Raw genomic sequence first — 12,488 nt, forward strand, 5'->3', positions numbered from 1 at the left:
GCGCTGCCGTCGGGTGGCCCTTATGGCCAAGAAGGCCAGCGGCATCCTGGGGGGCATCAAGAAGAGCGTGGCCAGCAGGTGGAGGGAGGTCATCCTCCCCCTCTGCTCGGCCCTGGGGAGGCTGCATCTGGAGCGCTGTGTCCAGTGCTGGGCTCCCCGGTTCCAGAAGGACAGGGAACTGCTGGAGAGGGGACAGCAAAGGGCTACCAAGAGGATGAGGGGACTGGAACACCTCTCTTGTGAAGAAAGGCTGAGGGATTTGGGTCTCTTCAGGCTGGAAAAAAGACGCCTGAGGGGGGATCTTATCAACGCTTATCAATACTGAAAGGGGGGGTGTCAGGAGGATGGGGCCAGGCTCTTTTCAGTGGTGCCCGGGGACAGGACAAGGGGTAACGGGCACAAACTTGACCATAGGGAGTTCCACCTAAACAGGAGGAGGAACTTCTTTGCTGTGAGGGTGGCAGAGCCCTGGCACAGGCTGCCCCGAGAGGTGGTGGAGTCTCCGTCTCTGGAGACATCCCAAACCCGCCTGGAGGCGTTCCTGTGCCACCTGCTCTGGGTGACCCTGCTCTGGCCGGGGGTTGGACTTGGGTGATCTCCAGAGGTCCCTTCCAAGCCCTGCCAGTCTGGGATTCTGTGGTTCTCAGGGCACAGCCCGCAGCTGGGAGCAGGCAGCCACTTGCTCACTGCCCCCCCAGTGGGGTAGGGAGGGTCGGAAGAGTGAGAGAAAACTCATGGGTTGAGGCAAAGGCAGTTTAATAGGTAGAGCAAAAGCCGCGCACGTAAGCAAAGCCAAACAAGGAGTTCATTCCCTGCTCCCCATCGCAGACGGGTGTTCAGCCATCCCCAGGAAAGCCAGGCTCCATCACATGGAACAATGACTTGGGAAGACAAACGCCATCACTCCAAATGTCCCCTCATTCCTTCTTCTTCCCCAAGATTTATGCGCTGATGCCATATGGCATGGAATATCCCTTTGGTCAGTTGGGGTCAGCTGTCCCAGCTGTGTCCTCTCCCAGCTCCTTGTGCCCCCCAGCCCATCGATGGTTGGGAGGGGGAGAGGAGCAGAGCAGCCCTTGAGAGCTTATCAACAACCCAAACCACCAGTGTGCCGTCAACACCATTCCCATCCCAAACCAAAACAGCCCCGCACCAACTGCCAGCAAGAAAGTCAGCCCCATCCCAGCCGAAACCATGACAGGCACGGGTGAAAGATCTCTATATCCCATTACTCATCCCCTCAGCCTCCCGGCCCCTCTGCTCCCCCTGTGTGGTTTCGGGTTTCTTTTCATTCTCCAAGAGTTTTGAACTTTATGCAGTAATAGAATAAAGCGTAAGAAGAAAGGACTGTAGCATCGCTTTCAGAAATGGCAGAGGCGCTCATCAGATTACAGGCAGCGAATGCAACGAGGGCACCGACATCCATATTGCGATTTATGGCTCTAATTGGCAGGCACACAGCACCTACAGCCTTGAAGGGACACCCAGGCTCTGCCACCGCATCGGAGACATCCCCGGCCTGCACGATACAGCCCCAGCGTCTGGGATTTCAACACGTTAGACGTGCCCTGCTTCCCCTTTACAAGGAAACACTCGGAAGGCTGCAGAGAGGAGGACAAGCTGGGTGCTAATGAAGGGCTTGGCATTTCCTGGCATCTCGTGCATCCTGTGCATCTCCGGGTGGGGAGAAACAGCCTCTTGGGAAGGGAGAGGGACCCCCATGGGACAGAGAGTCATCCGCACTCATCCATGTCTCCAGACAGAGAGTTCATCTGGACAGAGAGTCCAGTACATGGTCATGGAAAGAAAGAAGGACACCCTAGCAGAGCTTTTTAATTTCAGGCGAAGAGTAATTCTGCAGTGTTCTTTCATCTGAGCTCTGTGGTGAAGGCCAGGGTGCGCCGAGGGCTGTGCCTCACCTCATCTCCCCTGGCTACCCTCAGAAGACTACAAGTGATTCCTCGGTCCGCTGCATGACTGGCACGGTGTGAGCTTGCTGCCAAGCGTGCTCCTGCGTCCTCCTGCCATGGCTGGGAGCAGGTACCGAGGCTGCGATAGCTCCTGCTCTGAACAGCTCGAGAAGTGGAATAGATCAAAGAGAGAACTACAAGTGGAAAGTAGATTTGGACATAGGAGACATTCTCATCCTGCAGCCAGAATGGTATCTCTTCGGTCCGCAGCCCTCCTCTGAGGGTTGCCTTGTCTCACCGAGCTACACGTGCACGTTCACATTTCATGTTTTAAAATGGCACGTCTCCTGTTGTCCTGACCCCCGGGCGGTCGGGGCACGTTGGTTAAGGCTCATATGTATTCACTGCTGGCAGTCTCACACCAGCCCTTTGCGGTGAGTATCGATCTTCAGTTTAATACAAAAATGACAAGGCAGGTACGCAGCTGGGGGGGTTCTCGTTGGCTGCCGGTGTATGAACACCAGGTAGGACTTTGCTAATCACCCATCAGCAGTTTCAACCACAGACAAAAAGAGTCTCTGGCACTGTGTTGGATGATGATCAGTGCGGGATCCCGGGGGAATCCTGGCAACCCACAGAAGCTACAACATTCTGCATATGGCTTGAAGGGTGATGCTGGGCTTGGGACCACAGGGAAGCAGGGTCTGAGAGCGTTCCTGGTGAGCTTTGTACCTCGGTGTTGGGTTTTGCCTGGGCTCCAAATTCCTATAAAATGTGCCTGTGCTGCGGTACCACTGGCTCGCTGTTGAGCCCCAAGCCACAAACAGGCCAGGGAGGTGTGACAACCGCCGGACTGGCTCACCTCCCCTCCAGCATCCTAAACTGGGACAGACTGGGTGAAGTGGGCTGGGTCTAAACTGCAGGAGAGGACCTCAAATGTCCCCAAATGCAGCGCCCACAGTCCCATTCCCAACACCGCACTGTGCTCTCTGCACACCACCGCGACGGCTGGCCGTGGAGGGGAGGATGGTGAGTGGAGGTGCCCGTGGCGCTGCCGGCGGGGACTACAGCAGCCAGGCCGGGGTGGCGGCCAGCACGGCGAGGGGTCCCCGTCTCTGTGGGCGGCACGGTGTCCCCCACGGGATCTAAGCATTTTGAAAGCCCCACACTTCCAAGAGCTGCACCTTGAAGTTCTCCTGGCAGAGCGGAGGGTTGTCGAAGGTCTCGCAGTGCTCTGTGTGCCCCCAGAGCAGGTTGGCGTCAAGGGACAGAGCTTGGCCTCCCCCTCCACCTGCAAAAACAAGCAAGATGGTCGGGATCTGCTCTCCCCCCGTCGCTGCCCGAGCCGGCGCACTGGCCCAGCCGATGAGGTCTCTCAGGACTGCACCCATCTCTCAGCTTTCTGTCCTTTGGCCACAGCGCAGAGCCGGGCTGGGGCTGCCCTGAGCTGCCTTCTCTGCTATGGGGATGTCAGCGTGGAGGCAGAGCTCCCGGAGAGCGATCTGCAGGGCAGCCAGTGCGAGAGGTTGCCCTGGCAGCACAAGCTGAATTATTAAACTGCTTGGAGAGCTGGAGAACAAGGAAAGCTCCTCGCATCCCTGCAGCCAGGTGCACCCTGGTCCCACTCCCGAGGGCTGGAAGGGAGGCACAGGCTGTGCTGCAGGTGTTTCTGACTCACTGCCATCCTGGGGCACAAAGATTCAACCCCTGTGCCCGAGCCTGACCCAGCAGACAGCAGCGCAGGCAGGCAGCTGGCGTGTCTGCTCCAGATGACCCTGCCTGCCCCTTCCTCGGGTGATCCTCACCTTCATCTCCTCTCCATCCCACACAAAATGGAGGGAAGGGCTAGGAAGGGACACAGCAGCCCCACGGGTGCAAACCTCACCAGGAGGTTTGGGCTCTGGTGCTCCCCCTCAGCTGGCAGAGCCCCTCTGGGCCTCTCAGAAGGAGCATCCTTGCCCTTGTGCAGGTTTGCAGTCTCCAGCTAATTTGAGGAAGGGGGGGATGACTTCATCTCCCCTGACATTACATTCATATCCTAAACCGGGAGGTCTTTGCCTCTGCAGGCTGTTCAGATTTTGATCTGGAGTAGAGCCCTTTTCAGCCAAAGCAGCGGTGTTTTGGTGGGTGGGTGCCCACTGTTTGGTATTTACCGATAATGATCCCTTCCCGTGACCCGGACATGAACATGGAGGCTGTTTTGGAAGGCAGAAGGAAATGCCTGATGGCCAGAAACGGGGAGAGACGGCCTTTCCTCTGTGGTGTGGGCACGGCGAGACGGTTCGAGCTGGTGCCGCGGCCACCCGGGGAGGAGCTGAGGAGGGATGCGGGAGAGGGGGAAGGTGACCGCTGGCGTGAGCGTGGCACAGCTTTGGCCAGCTCTGGCTTCTTGATGAACACCCACTCGTACCTCTCCGTCTCGGGGCGCACCTGGAAAGGATGAGAAAGATGGTTAGCCCTATCCTTTGGGACATCGCTCCATTGCTGGGAGAAGATGGTGCTGCCTGGCCGGGTGGGTTGGGGGCCAAATACTGTGTGCCAGGTCTGAACCTGAGGCAGGGAAGGGACAGGGTGTCCTGGCGGTGCCAGGGCTGCTCTAGAGGCGTCTGTGACTGAGAAATTGGTTTTGTCTTCACCAGTCACTGCCCGAGATGGGCAAACCTGCGTGCCCACATTGCTGGGGGGATGCTGGATGGATGCTGGTGGGATATGGGATGGATGTTGGACTTTGCCCCCAGGATCTCTTGGACCACCTCAGCCTGGTCTCTCTGCAGGGACCCTGGGGCTGATTTGGGAGGGCTCCACCCAGGAGCTGCCCTGAGCAAACAGGGCAGGAACCCACCCTGCCATGCATGCTGCCCTGCTGTCATCCTGGGAGGATGCTCCAAGATCCACCCAGGGTTATTGTATGTTTCTTCCAGGGCTTGGGGCAAACTGGCTCAGCCATGGCAGGAGTTCGTTCTCCATTCGCTCTGATCCAGCACAGTAACTTCTGTGCTCCTGCCTCCTGCCACAGCTAAGGAGCAGCGGTGGGACCATGGCAGGGAAGCAGCTCAGTACCACCATGCCCTGAGTGAGGGGTAAAGGAAAAAGTAATCAACAAACAAACCCATAAGCATAAACCCAGAAATAAAATGTGACTTACAGTGAATACAAAGCACTCCCCTGTCCCAAAAAAGCCCGATGTTGCCCCGCTCTTTTTCCTTTCACTCCAGTCGGAGGAGAGAAACGCCCCGCACACCTGCGGGAGAGAGCACAGGGAGCCGTCAGTGGGCACAAACTTGAAGATAGGAAGTTCCATCTCAACACGAGGAGGAACTTCTTTCCTGTGAGGGTGACAGAGCCCTGGCACAGGCTGCCCAGGGAGGTGGTGGAGTCTCCGTCTCTGGAGACATTCCAAACCCGCCTGGAGGCGTTCCTGTGCCACCTGCTTTGGCAGGGGGGTTGGACTGAGTGATCTCCAGAGGTGCTTCCAATCGCTATCATTCTGTGATTCTGTGATTGAGATGGCGGGGACGAGAGCAAGCCCCAGAAACACCAGCCATCGCGTGTGCGTTCAGGAAGGTGAGGGCTCTGCAATGTTCCCCGGGGAAATCAGAGACTGAAATGCTGCCATGGCAGCTAAATCCTGCACTGACGAATCACTGGTGCTCTGGACGTGAGTCCACTTAGCTTCACTGCCTACAGGGGGGCTCTGGGAGATTTGGGGGGGGTTGCTCTTTTGGTAGCAGAGGTGATTGCAGTGAGCTGCGTGCTGGTAGATTTAGCAGTGATGGTTCAGCTCTGCTGGTGTGTTCCCTGGCCTGGGCTTGGGAGTAGGAGCTGTGCCTCCCACCCCCGAGCCCCATCCAGCTCCCGGCAACGGAGAGGAATAACTGGAGACATCAAAGGCTTGTATGAACATGGGAGTCTGGGAGTCCCTTGTCCTCAGCTGGCCCACATTTTTGTTACCTACGAGACTTTTAACCAGTCCCAGGGTTTCTTCCACCCACAGACAGGTTGACTCTGCTGTGGACGTGTTTGAGTTGACCACAGCTGGAGGGGACCTACTGAGAGACAGGAAATTGTGCCTGTCCGTGGTATACTAACGAAGGAATAAAACGAACTAAAACATGTAGGAAACAAGGTTTTATAAGTCATCTTCTCTTGCCTGCACAAGGCCCTAGGGGGTGGCAGGGTGTTTATCTCCATGCCACGCTGAAGTGTCAGGCTTGGGAAATCAGGACTGGTAGGTCAATAAATCTTTGGGATGCCTGAACAATTTACAGAACTTCCTCTGCTGTTTGATGAAGAGTGGGGAGATAAAATATGGGTTTACAAGCCGCTCTCAGAGTCCTGGGAAGAGGGTTTTTTTGCAGTTATTTCCCGACTTTCAATTGTAAAAGCTGTCCTTATTTCTCCTCCATTTCCCTTGTGTGGCTGCCTTTGAAATCAGGGAGAGATCCTTGCATTTAATGCACTGAAAGCAAGTCCTGGCTCAGGCAAAGCATCTGCTGATTTCAGGAAAGTCTGCTTAGCAAGGACTTCATGATTTAGTCCGCAATAAAAGAGTATCACCCATGGCCTCTCTCCATCTCAGTGAGTCCCCCTGTGTTTCCCCCCAGCAGCACCCTTTAGGCCACCTTTGGTGGCTCTTGGTGCCAGAGGTGGAGTTTGTTCTCTCCTGGGAGCTGGGACAGACCTCGGGACAGGGCAGGGAGGGACCATGAAGCTCCGTGGCTGCTCCAAGAAGTGCTGATGGGGTCAACCACCTTGTCCCCTTCCCCAACCACCCTGTCCCCTTCCCCACATCGGCACCAGCGCAGACCGCTGCTCTGCTTGGGCAATACTTACCTCCCCCTCTGTTGTTTTTATGAGCAGCACCGTCGGTTCATAGCCTTCACAGCACGCGTAAAACCTGCAGAGATGAAGAAGGAGGCTGGGTCGGTGGGGGGCTGAGACCCAGGCGCAGCATGTCACGCAGAGAGCACGAGGCCGTAAGGGACAGTGGAGAGCAGTGGCGGCTCTCCTCAGCCTATTGCCGAGCTGGCCCCAGGGAGCTCGTGGCAGGACGGCAGCAGAAACTCATAATCATGTAGCTCGAGCAGCTTCAGCGCTTGTGCAGGAACAGGGGGAGTTGGCTTATGGGACTTCTCAAGTCATCATTTTTGCTTGGTGAAGCAGGTAATAGCTCACATAAATCCAAACACTAAATCCTCCCACCTTACCCTCAGGCACCAGGCTAGTGGGGGAGGCATCATGGACTGAGTTTACCAAACGAACTTGTTTTTAGTCTGGATGTGTTTCATAATCTGGGCTCTGCACCCCTTTGCCGCCTTGGAAAGGCACAGGGCTGTGCTTCCCAGGATGGGGCTGCACCACTCTGCTGCGGGGCATCCGCTCGCCTCTCATGGGCTGGGGGGACACGCTCGTGGTGCTAACGGAGGTACTACAGTCACAGACCCACCTTTAAACACCACCCTGAGAACTGGGGTGGCATGGGCAGCACCCAGTCCTGGGACAACCCGGCATCCCTTCCTGGTTGGCGGTGACCTGTGTCTCAGTAGAGAAATGCCCCGGCACTGAGCACTGCAGGGATGTCCCTGCTTCCCACCCACCCTTTGCTTCATGGCCAGGGGATATTACTGGGCCCCAGGTTGTCTCCAGTGCTCACACTGGTCTTTTAATAGCAATTTGGGGCATTGGCCATGACACTTGGGCTCTCTTAGCTTGCGTTCAGAGGATTTGATGTCCTCCCCATCGCAGGAGGTACCCACACCCTGTCTGCTCCTGCCCCGAGCTCTGCCTGCTCTGCCATTGCAACCTCTCAGCTCAATGTGCTCCTACAGAGGAGCAGGTTTGGGTTTCCTGCCTGAAAACACTCATGCAGAGGCAGCCTCAGCCCACTGGAAGGCTTTAGCTGCTTCATGGCTTGGGAAGTCAATGGCAAACTCGTTTTCCAGCTCAATTTTGAGCCGCAGCGCTGACTGCAGCGCCCAGCAGCCACCCTGTGCTCCGTGCCACTGGGAGGGAGCTGGAGCCCTGGGGTTGGCGTGCTGGCTGGACCTGGCCGATCGTAGCATGCCTGGCACAGCATGGCGCATGGGGACGTCCCCTGCACAGCACACTCACAGGGCTCAGTGTTCCCCGTGCAGTGCCGAGTTGCTGATTGCCATCTGACCGAGCCTCAGCCCTCTCCCCTACAGCCAGCGCTGGCCCAGACCACACTCAAGATCTTGAAGCGGGCCCTAAAGAGTCCCCAGGAGACCTCAGGTGTACCTCATGGACACTATATGTTGCTCCTTTCTACGCCACCAACCTCTACCCAGTTTTACGCCTGGCCCATCCGACCTGACCTGACCCGACGGGCAGATGACGCTTTACCTCTGCAAGCTGCACCCATCTTCTGAGGTGGAGAAGAGCAGCAGTGGGGGGAAGAGAGAGAAGCGCTCAGGGATCCAGGACCAGACGATGCGCATCTCCTGAGCCGTTACAATGCTGGAGCTGAAGTTCTGCATGTCCACGGCAAGGTGGAAGGACTGCCTGCGTGAGGGAGGACACCCATTACTGCCCGTCTGCTTTTAGGGGTGCAGCCCCTGTGGATCAGGTTTTGTCATGCATTTTGCATCGTGATCTTTCTGTGAACATCGCTAGCTCTAGCTGTACAGTCCCTCCTAACAGGGTCCCCCACGAGGGGCTGAGGCACCCACCATAGCCAAAGCTACGGGAGATACCTGAAGCTCCCCCCATGTTGTATCTCCGCTGTAACTCATATTTTGTCTGCTTAGCCCCAAGAGCTGGCAAAGAGAGGACTCCTTACCTGCTCTGCACCATGGTTATGCCCCTCTCCATTAACGCCTTCCTGTTGGCCATCTGGAGGAGCCAGATTTCCTTGCGGGAGAACAGCCGGATGCCAAAGGCTCTCTCTAGGAGTTTGTCCACAGTCACGTGCTCAGCAATGTTCTGCACGAAAGCCTGCAGGTCTGCTTTGATATCGGTCCCCTCCAGCTCGGCGGAGGTCACAGAGAGCCTGTACTGCTTCAGCAAGGCCAGGGCAATGCGGTAGAGGACCTTCTGCCCCTCCAGCAGGTAGACATCAAAGATGCGGATGGCGTAATTGAAGGGGAGGTCATGAAATAGCCATGATAACCACTCGGAGTAGATGTCAAAGACATTCTCAGAGGTGCTGGCTATGAGTTTGTGAGCTGCTGGGCAGTGCTTGTTGGCCAGATCCCCAAAAGTCATGCAGGAGGCCTGGTGAGCCAGGAAGGACTGGTCAATGTAGCTGGTGTGGGGGGCATTGCTGGCGATGAGGCGAGAGATGTTCTCGAAGCACTGAGCTTCGTCTTCGCTGTAGTGCAGCAGCAGAGCCACCAGAGAGGGGAGGATCGGGCTGTAGGTTATGTCGGGGAAGAGGTTGCCAACGCAGATGAGGATCTTCTTCAAGGCGGTGACCCCTTCCAGGTTGAGGCAATATGTGGGCATGGAGCATCCTTCCAGGAATTCGGGCAAAGGGTGGGAGCTCACACTCAGCTTCCCAAAGAGCCGACTTGCCACGTCCCTGTAGACGAGAGCGTCTGGGGTGACGAGCCGGCAGGCGACCTGCTGGATGAGCTGGTGGTAGACCTGAGCTCTCAGAGAGCGGCTCGCTGCCCAGTAACCTTCTCTTGCCAGCCTCTTCAGCTCCTTTGGGGGCTTGCTGAGGATGTCTCGGGGGATATGTGCCTGTTGCTCCGGGTCTGGCATCCTGTCCCAATCCACAAACTGTCCACAGCCCAGGCAAGAGGAGGCGTCGATGTCCCAGGTGTCAGCCTCCGACGTGATCACGATGGTGACTGGAGATGAGCCAAACATCTCTGTAGGACAAAGACCTTTTATTCAACACGCTTCACTGCCCCAGCTGACAGCGTTTCACCCTGGCTGACGCTTTGAAGTCTTACAGCAACTTCTTGTGTTTCGATAGTTATTCACCACCCTGCAAAGGGAAGGTTTTCAGGGGGGTTTGCCTGGTGGGAGCTGCACGCTTTGCCCTCTCCTGCTCTCCTTGGCTCAGTCCCCTGGAGAAACTGTTGTCCAGGGGCTCAGGGAAGCATGGGGCCAGTTACCGGCTGGGTGTCAGGGCTGCATCTCCACACCCTGAGGGGCTTTGCACCCCTCAAAAAGCTCCTGATTTCCCTTCCTAGCCTGTGAGCTGCCAAGAGGGGGGTGCAGAGGGGACACAGTCCTTGTCCCCTGGGGATGACTGTGGGGCAGCAGCGTTACACCATTGCAGATAATAAGCAGCTTGGTCCCAGCCCAGCGCTGCAGGGATGAGGGAGGACCTGACGGGCAGTGGAGGGCCAAGTGATGCCGAGGTTTGTATCGTGTCCCCTCCCAAGGACAGAGCCGGGCAGGAGGCAACGTCCTGTCTGGGTCTGGCAGCCCAGGACAGAGTGGCAAAGCCGACCTCAGGTGTTTGCTCACTCTCGTACTGCCTCGGGTGCCAGAGAGAAGGTGCAAGGAGAAGGTGCTGCAGCTAGAGGGGCTCACCAAGGGTGTCTGTGGGATGCAAAAGCGTCCCTGTATCCCACATCCCCCCATGCACCTGGAGAAAACCCAGTCCAGGGGACCACACGCAGGGGCTGGCGAGCACCTGGGAGCCCCTTGGAGAGAGAAGGTCACCAGGGGACCCTTGGGGGAGGCTCCTGCACACAGGACCATGGCGGGGCTGTGGCAGCCGCCAGCCCTGTGCTGGGAAGAGCAGAGTTTGAGCTCCTCCTAGAGAGAAGTGAGCGGCATTTTCCTTGGAGTTGCAAGAGAGCTCAGCTCTGAACCCTGTAGGAGACGGGAGTTGTCTCTGCAGGGGTGACTTCTGCTGGGCAGTGATTAATTGTCAAGGATAAAGTCGATTAGCACGCACATTCATTCTCTGATCTATTGATCTTGGATGTGCTTCGGATGGGGAGTCTAGCATGGATTTGCGCCAAGCCAAACCTCTCTGCTCTGGCCCCAATGGGACAGGGAGGGCACAGCACGGTCCTGGCCCCGTGTGCTGCGTGCGTGGCAGCACATGGTGGCACGGTGAGGGGGACCAGGAGCCCGGGCTGCTCCCAGGCCGGCTCCGACTCCGACTCCTGCTCTCTGGTCCAGTTTGGCCCCTGCTCAAATTCAGCAAAACCAGCAGATGAGGTTCAGTTCTGGTTCAGGGCAAGCGCAGCCGTTGTAACCGGTGGCTGCTCAGCCTGACTTCAAAGCCTGACTCCCTGCTTTGAAGACGGACAGCCCCTGAGTCCAGTCACGCAGGCTTCTAGCCATAGGGACCAGGCTAATATGAACATGGAGGTTGAAGCGGGGCTGTTTGCACTGCTGTGGTCCCCAAATTCACCCTCTCCTCGCAGAAGGTGCTGCCCTGCCCGAAGTACTGAGGAGCATCAACCTGAGCCCACCCGACCACCGGTGCCCCAGCACAGGGCGCTGGCTGGTGGCTCCAGCTCTGCCTGCCCCGGGACGTGCCGGGGGTGTTGGGGAAGGAAACGTGGGTCTTCTCAGCCCCTCTCCTGTGCTGGATGCCACCCTGGCACAAGCAAGAGCCTGCTGCCATCTTCCCTGGGGCAAGATGTGTGTCTGTGCCCGGCTGCAGCTCACTCACCTTGCCCGTTGCCCGTGTTATCATCTGGCTTGGCCACGGGGAAGCCACCGGCCGCCCCCCCGGGGGAGCGGGGCAGGCTGAGCCCCACCTGCAGCATGTGTCCAGGCTCCGGTGCACGCTGCTGCCGGGTCCCCTCTGTCCCCGTCACCTGCCCTGACTTTTAAGGTGAGTGCCAGCCCGCCGGCAGAGGAGGTTTATTTGGTGTAAATAGGGCGAGGGGTGGAGCAGCTCCAGTGCCCGCGTTCTCCCTTCCTGCCCCAATTCTGTGCCGAGGCTGGTGCGGTGGGGATGTAAACACCCCGTGGGATGAGATAGCCATCAAACCAACAACACGACCATTAAACTTAATCATTTATTTTTCCCAAGGATAACCTTCATTATCCCACTCTGGGGTTCACTCCCTTCGCCAGCGTCACGGGGCAGGGAGGGTGCCGGGGGAAGGGGGGGTGGTGAGGGAACTGCCGCAGCAATCGCCCGTCCTTGAACGAAGGAAACATCAACACAGCCCGTGGGTTTGCAACCGCTTCCCGCTGGATGGTCCCGGGGAGGTCGGAAAGAGAAGCACGTGAGCAGCAAGTGCCAGGGACTGGGTGACAAGGGGCCACGAGGACTAAGTGACGCCCTCCTGCAACCGCCCTGTGCACCCTTAGGGATGCTTTTTGGGGACAGGAGCTCCGGGGCTGTGCCAGCCGTGTTCGCGGCACTTCTTTAGCACCGGCCAGCAAAAGCAGCAGGGGAAATTTGGGGCGATGCAGACGCGCACCCCGCAGCACCCCGTGCCTCCTTTGTGCGCAGTTGCTCAGCAGGGAGCACAAAATGGGATTGTTGCAGGCGCGGTTGTGGTGCTTCAGCGTTTCCAGTTTGTCCTGCTTTGAAATGGTGGTTCCTGATAGACTTTTAGCCTCAAAAATGCCTTGCAGAATTACAAGCCGTATGTTGTAGTCACAGACAGAAGAGCTGAGCTGAAGGAA

The 12,488-nt window shown here is 57.4% G+C and overlaps 1 protein-coding gene across 2 annotated transcripts; it reads right to left on the reverse strand.

Moving 5' to 3' along the window:
• Nucleotides 1-739: 739 nt before the first annotated feature.
• Nucleotides 740-11,703, reverse strand: LOC134523462 (TBC1 domain family member 24-like). Of its 2 annotated transcripts, none has more exons than XM_063352407.1 (7): nt 11,518-11,703; nt 8,710-9,745; nt 8,274-8,432; nt 6,744-6,807; nt 5,056-5,151; nt 4,064-4,340; nt 740-3,201 (listed from the first exon to the last, which is right to left on the reverse strand). In XM_063352407.1, the coding sequence occupies exons 1-7, from the start codon at nt 11,612-11,614 to the stop codon at nt 3,056-3,058; spliced, it is 1,875 nt and encodes a 624-aa protein (XP_063208477.1). In that variant the 5' UTR covers nt 11,615-11,703; the 3' UTR covers nt 740-3,055. The 2 variants fall into 2 exon arrangements, with proteins under 2 accessions (XP_063208477.1, XP_063208478.1); XM_063352408.1 differs by having other exon boundaries at nt 8,710-9,864; nt 11,518-11,666.
• Between the last annotated feature and the right edge of the window lie 785 nt (nt 11,704-12,488).

This window comes from Chroicocephalus ridibundus, chromosome 14, assembly GCF_963924245.1.
Source record: "Chroicocephalus ridibundus chromosome 14, bChrRid1.1, whole genome shotgun sequence".
NCBI classification, from domain to species: domain Eukaryota; kingdom Metazoa; phylum Chordata; class Aves; order Charadriiformes; family Laridae; genus Chroicocephalus; species Chroicocephalus ridibundus.

Excerpts from the sequence above, each read along its gene's own strand:
- LOC134523462 (XM_063352407.1), bottom strand. The coding sequence starts at position 11,614 with ATGCTGCAGGTGGGGCTCAGCCTGCCCCGCTCCCCCGGGGGGGCGGCC. Across the intron at positions 5,152-6,743 it reads TAAAAACAACAGAGGGGGAG|GTGTGCGGGGCGTTTCTCTC; the intron begins GTAAGTATTGCC and ends TCTCTCCCGCAG. Across the intron at positions 4,341-5,055 it reads GGGAGTGCTTTGTATTCACT|GTGCGCCCCGAGACGGAGAG; the intron begins GTAAGTCACATT and ends CATCCTTTCCAG.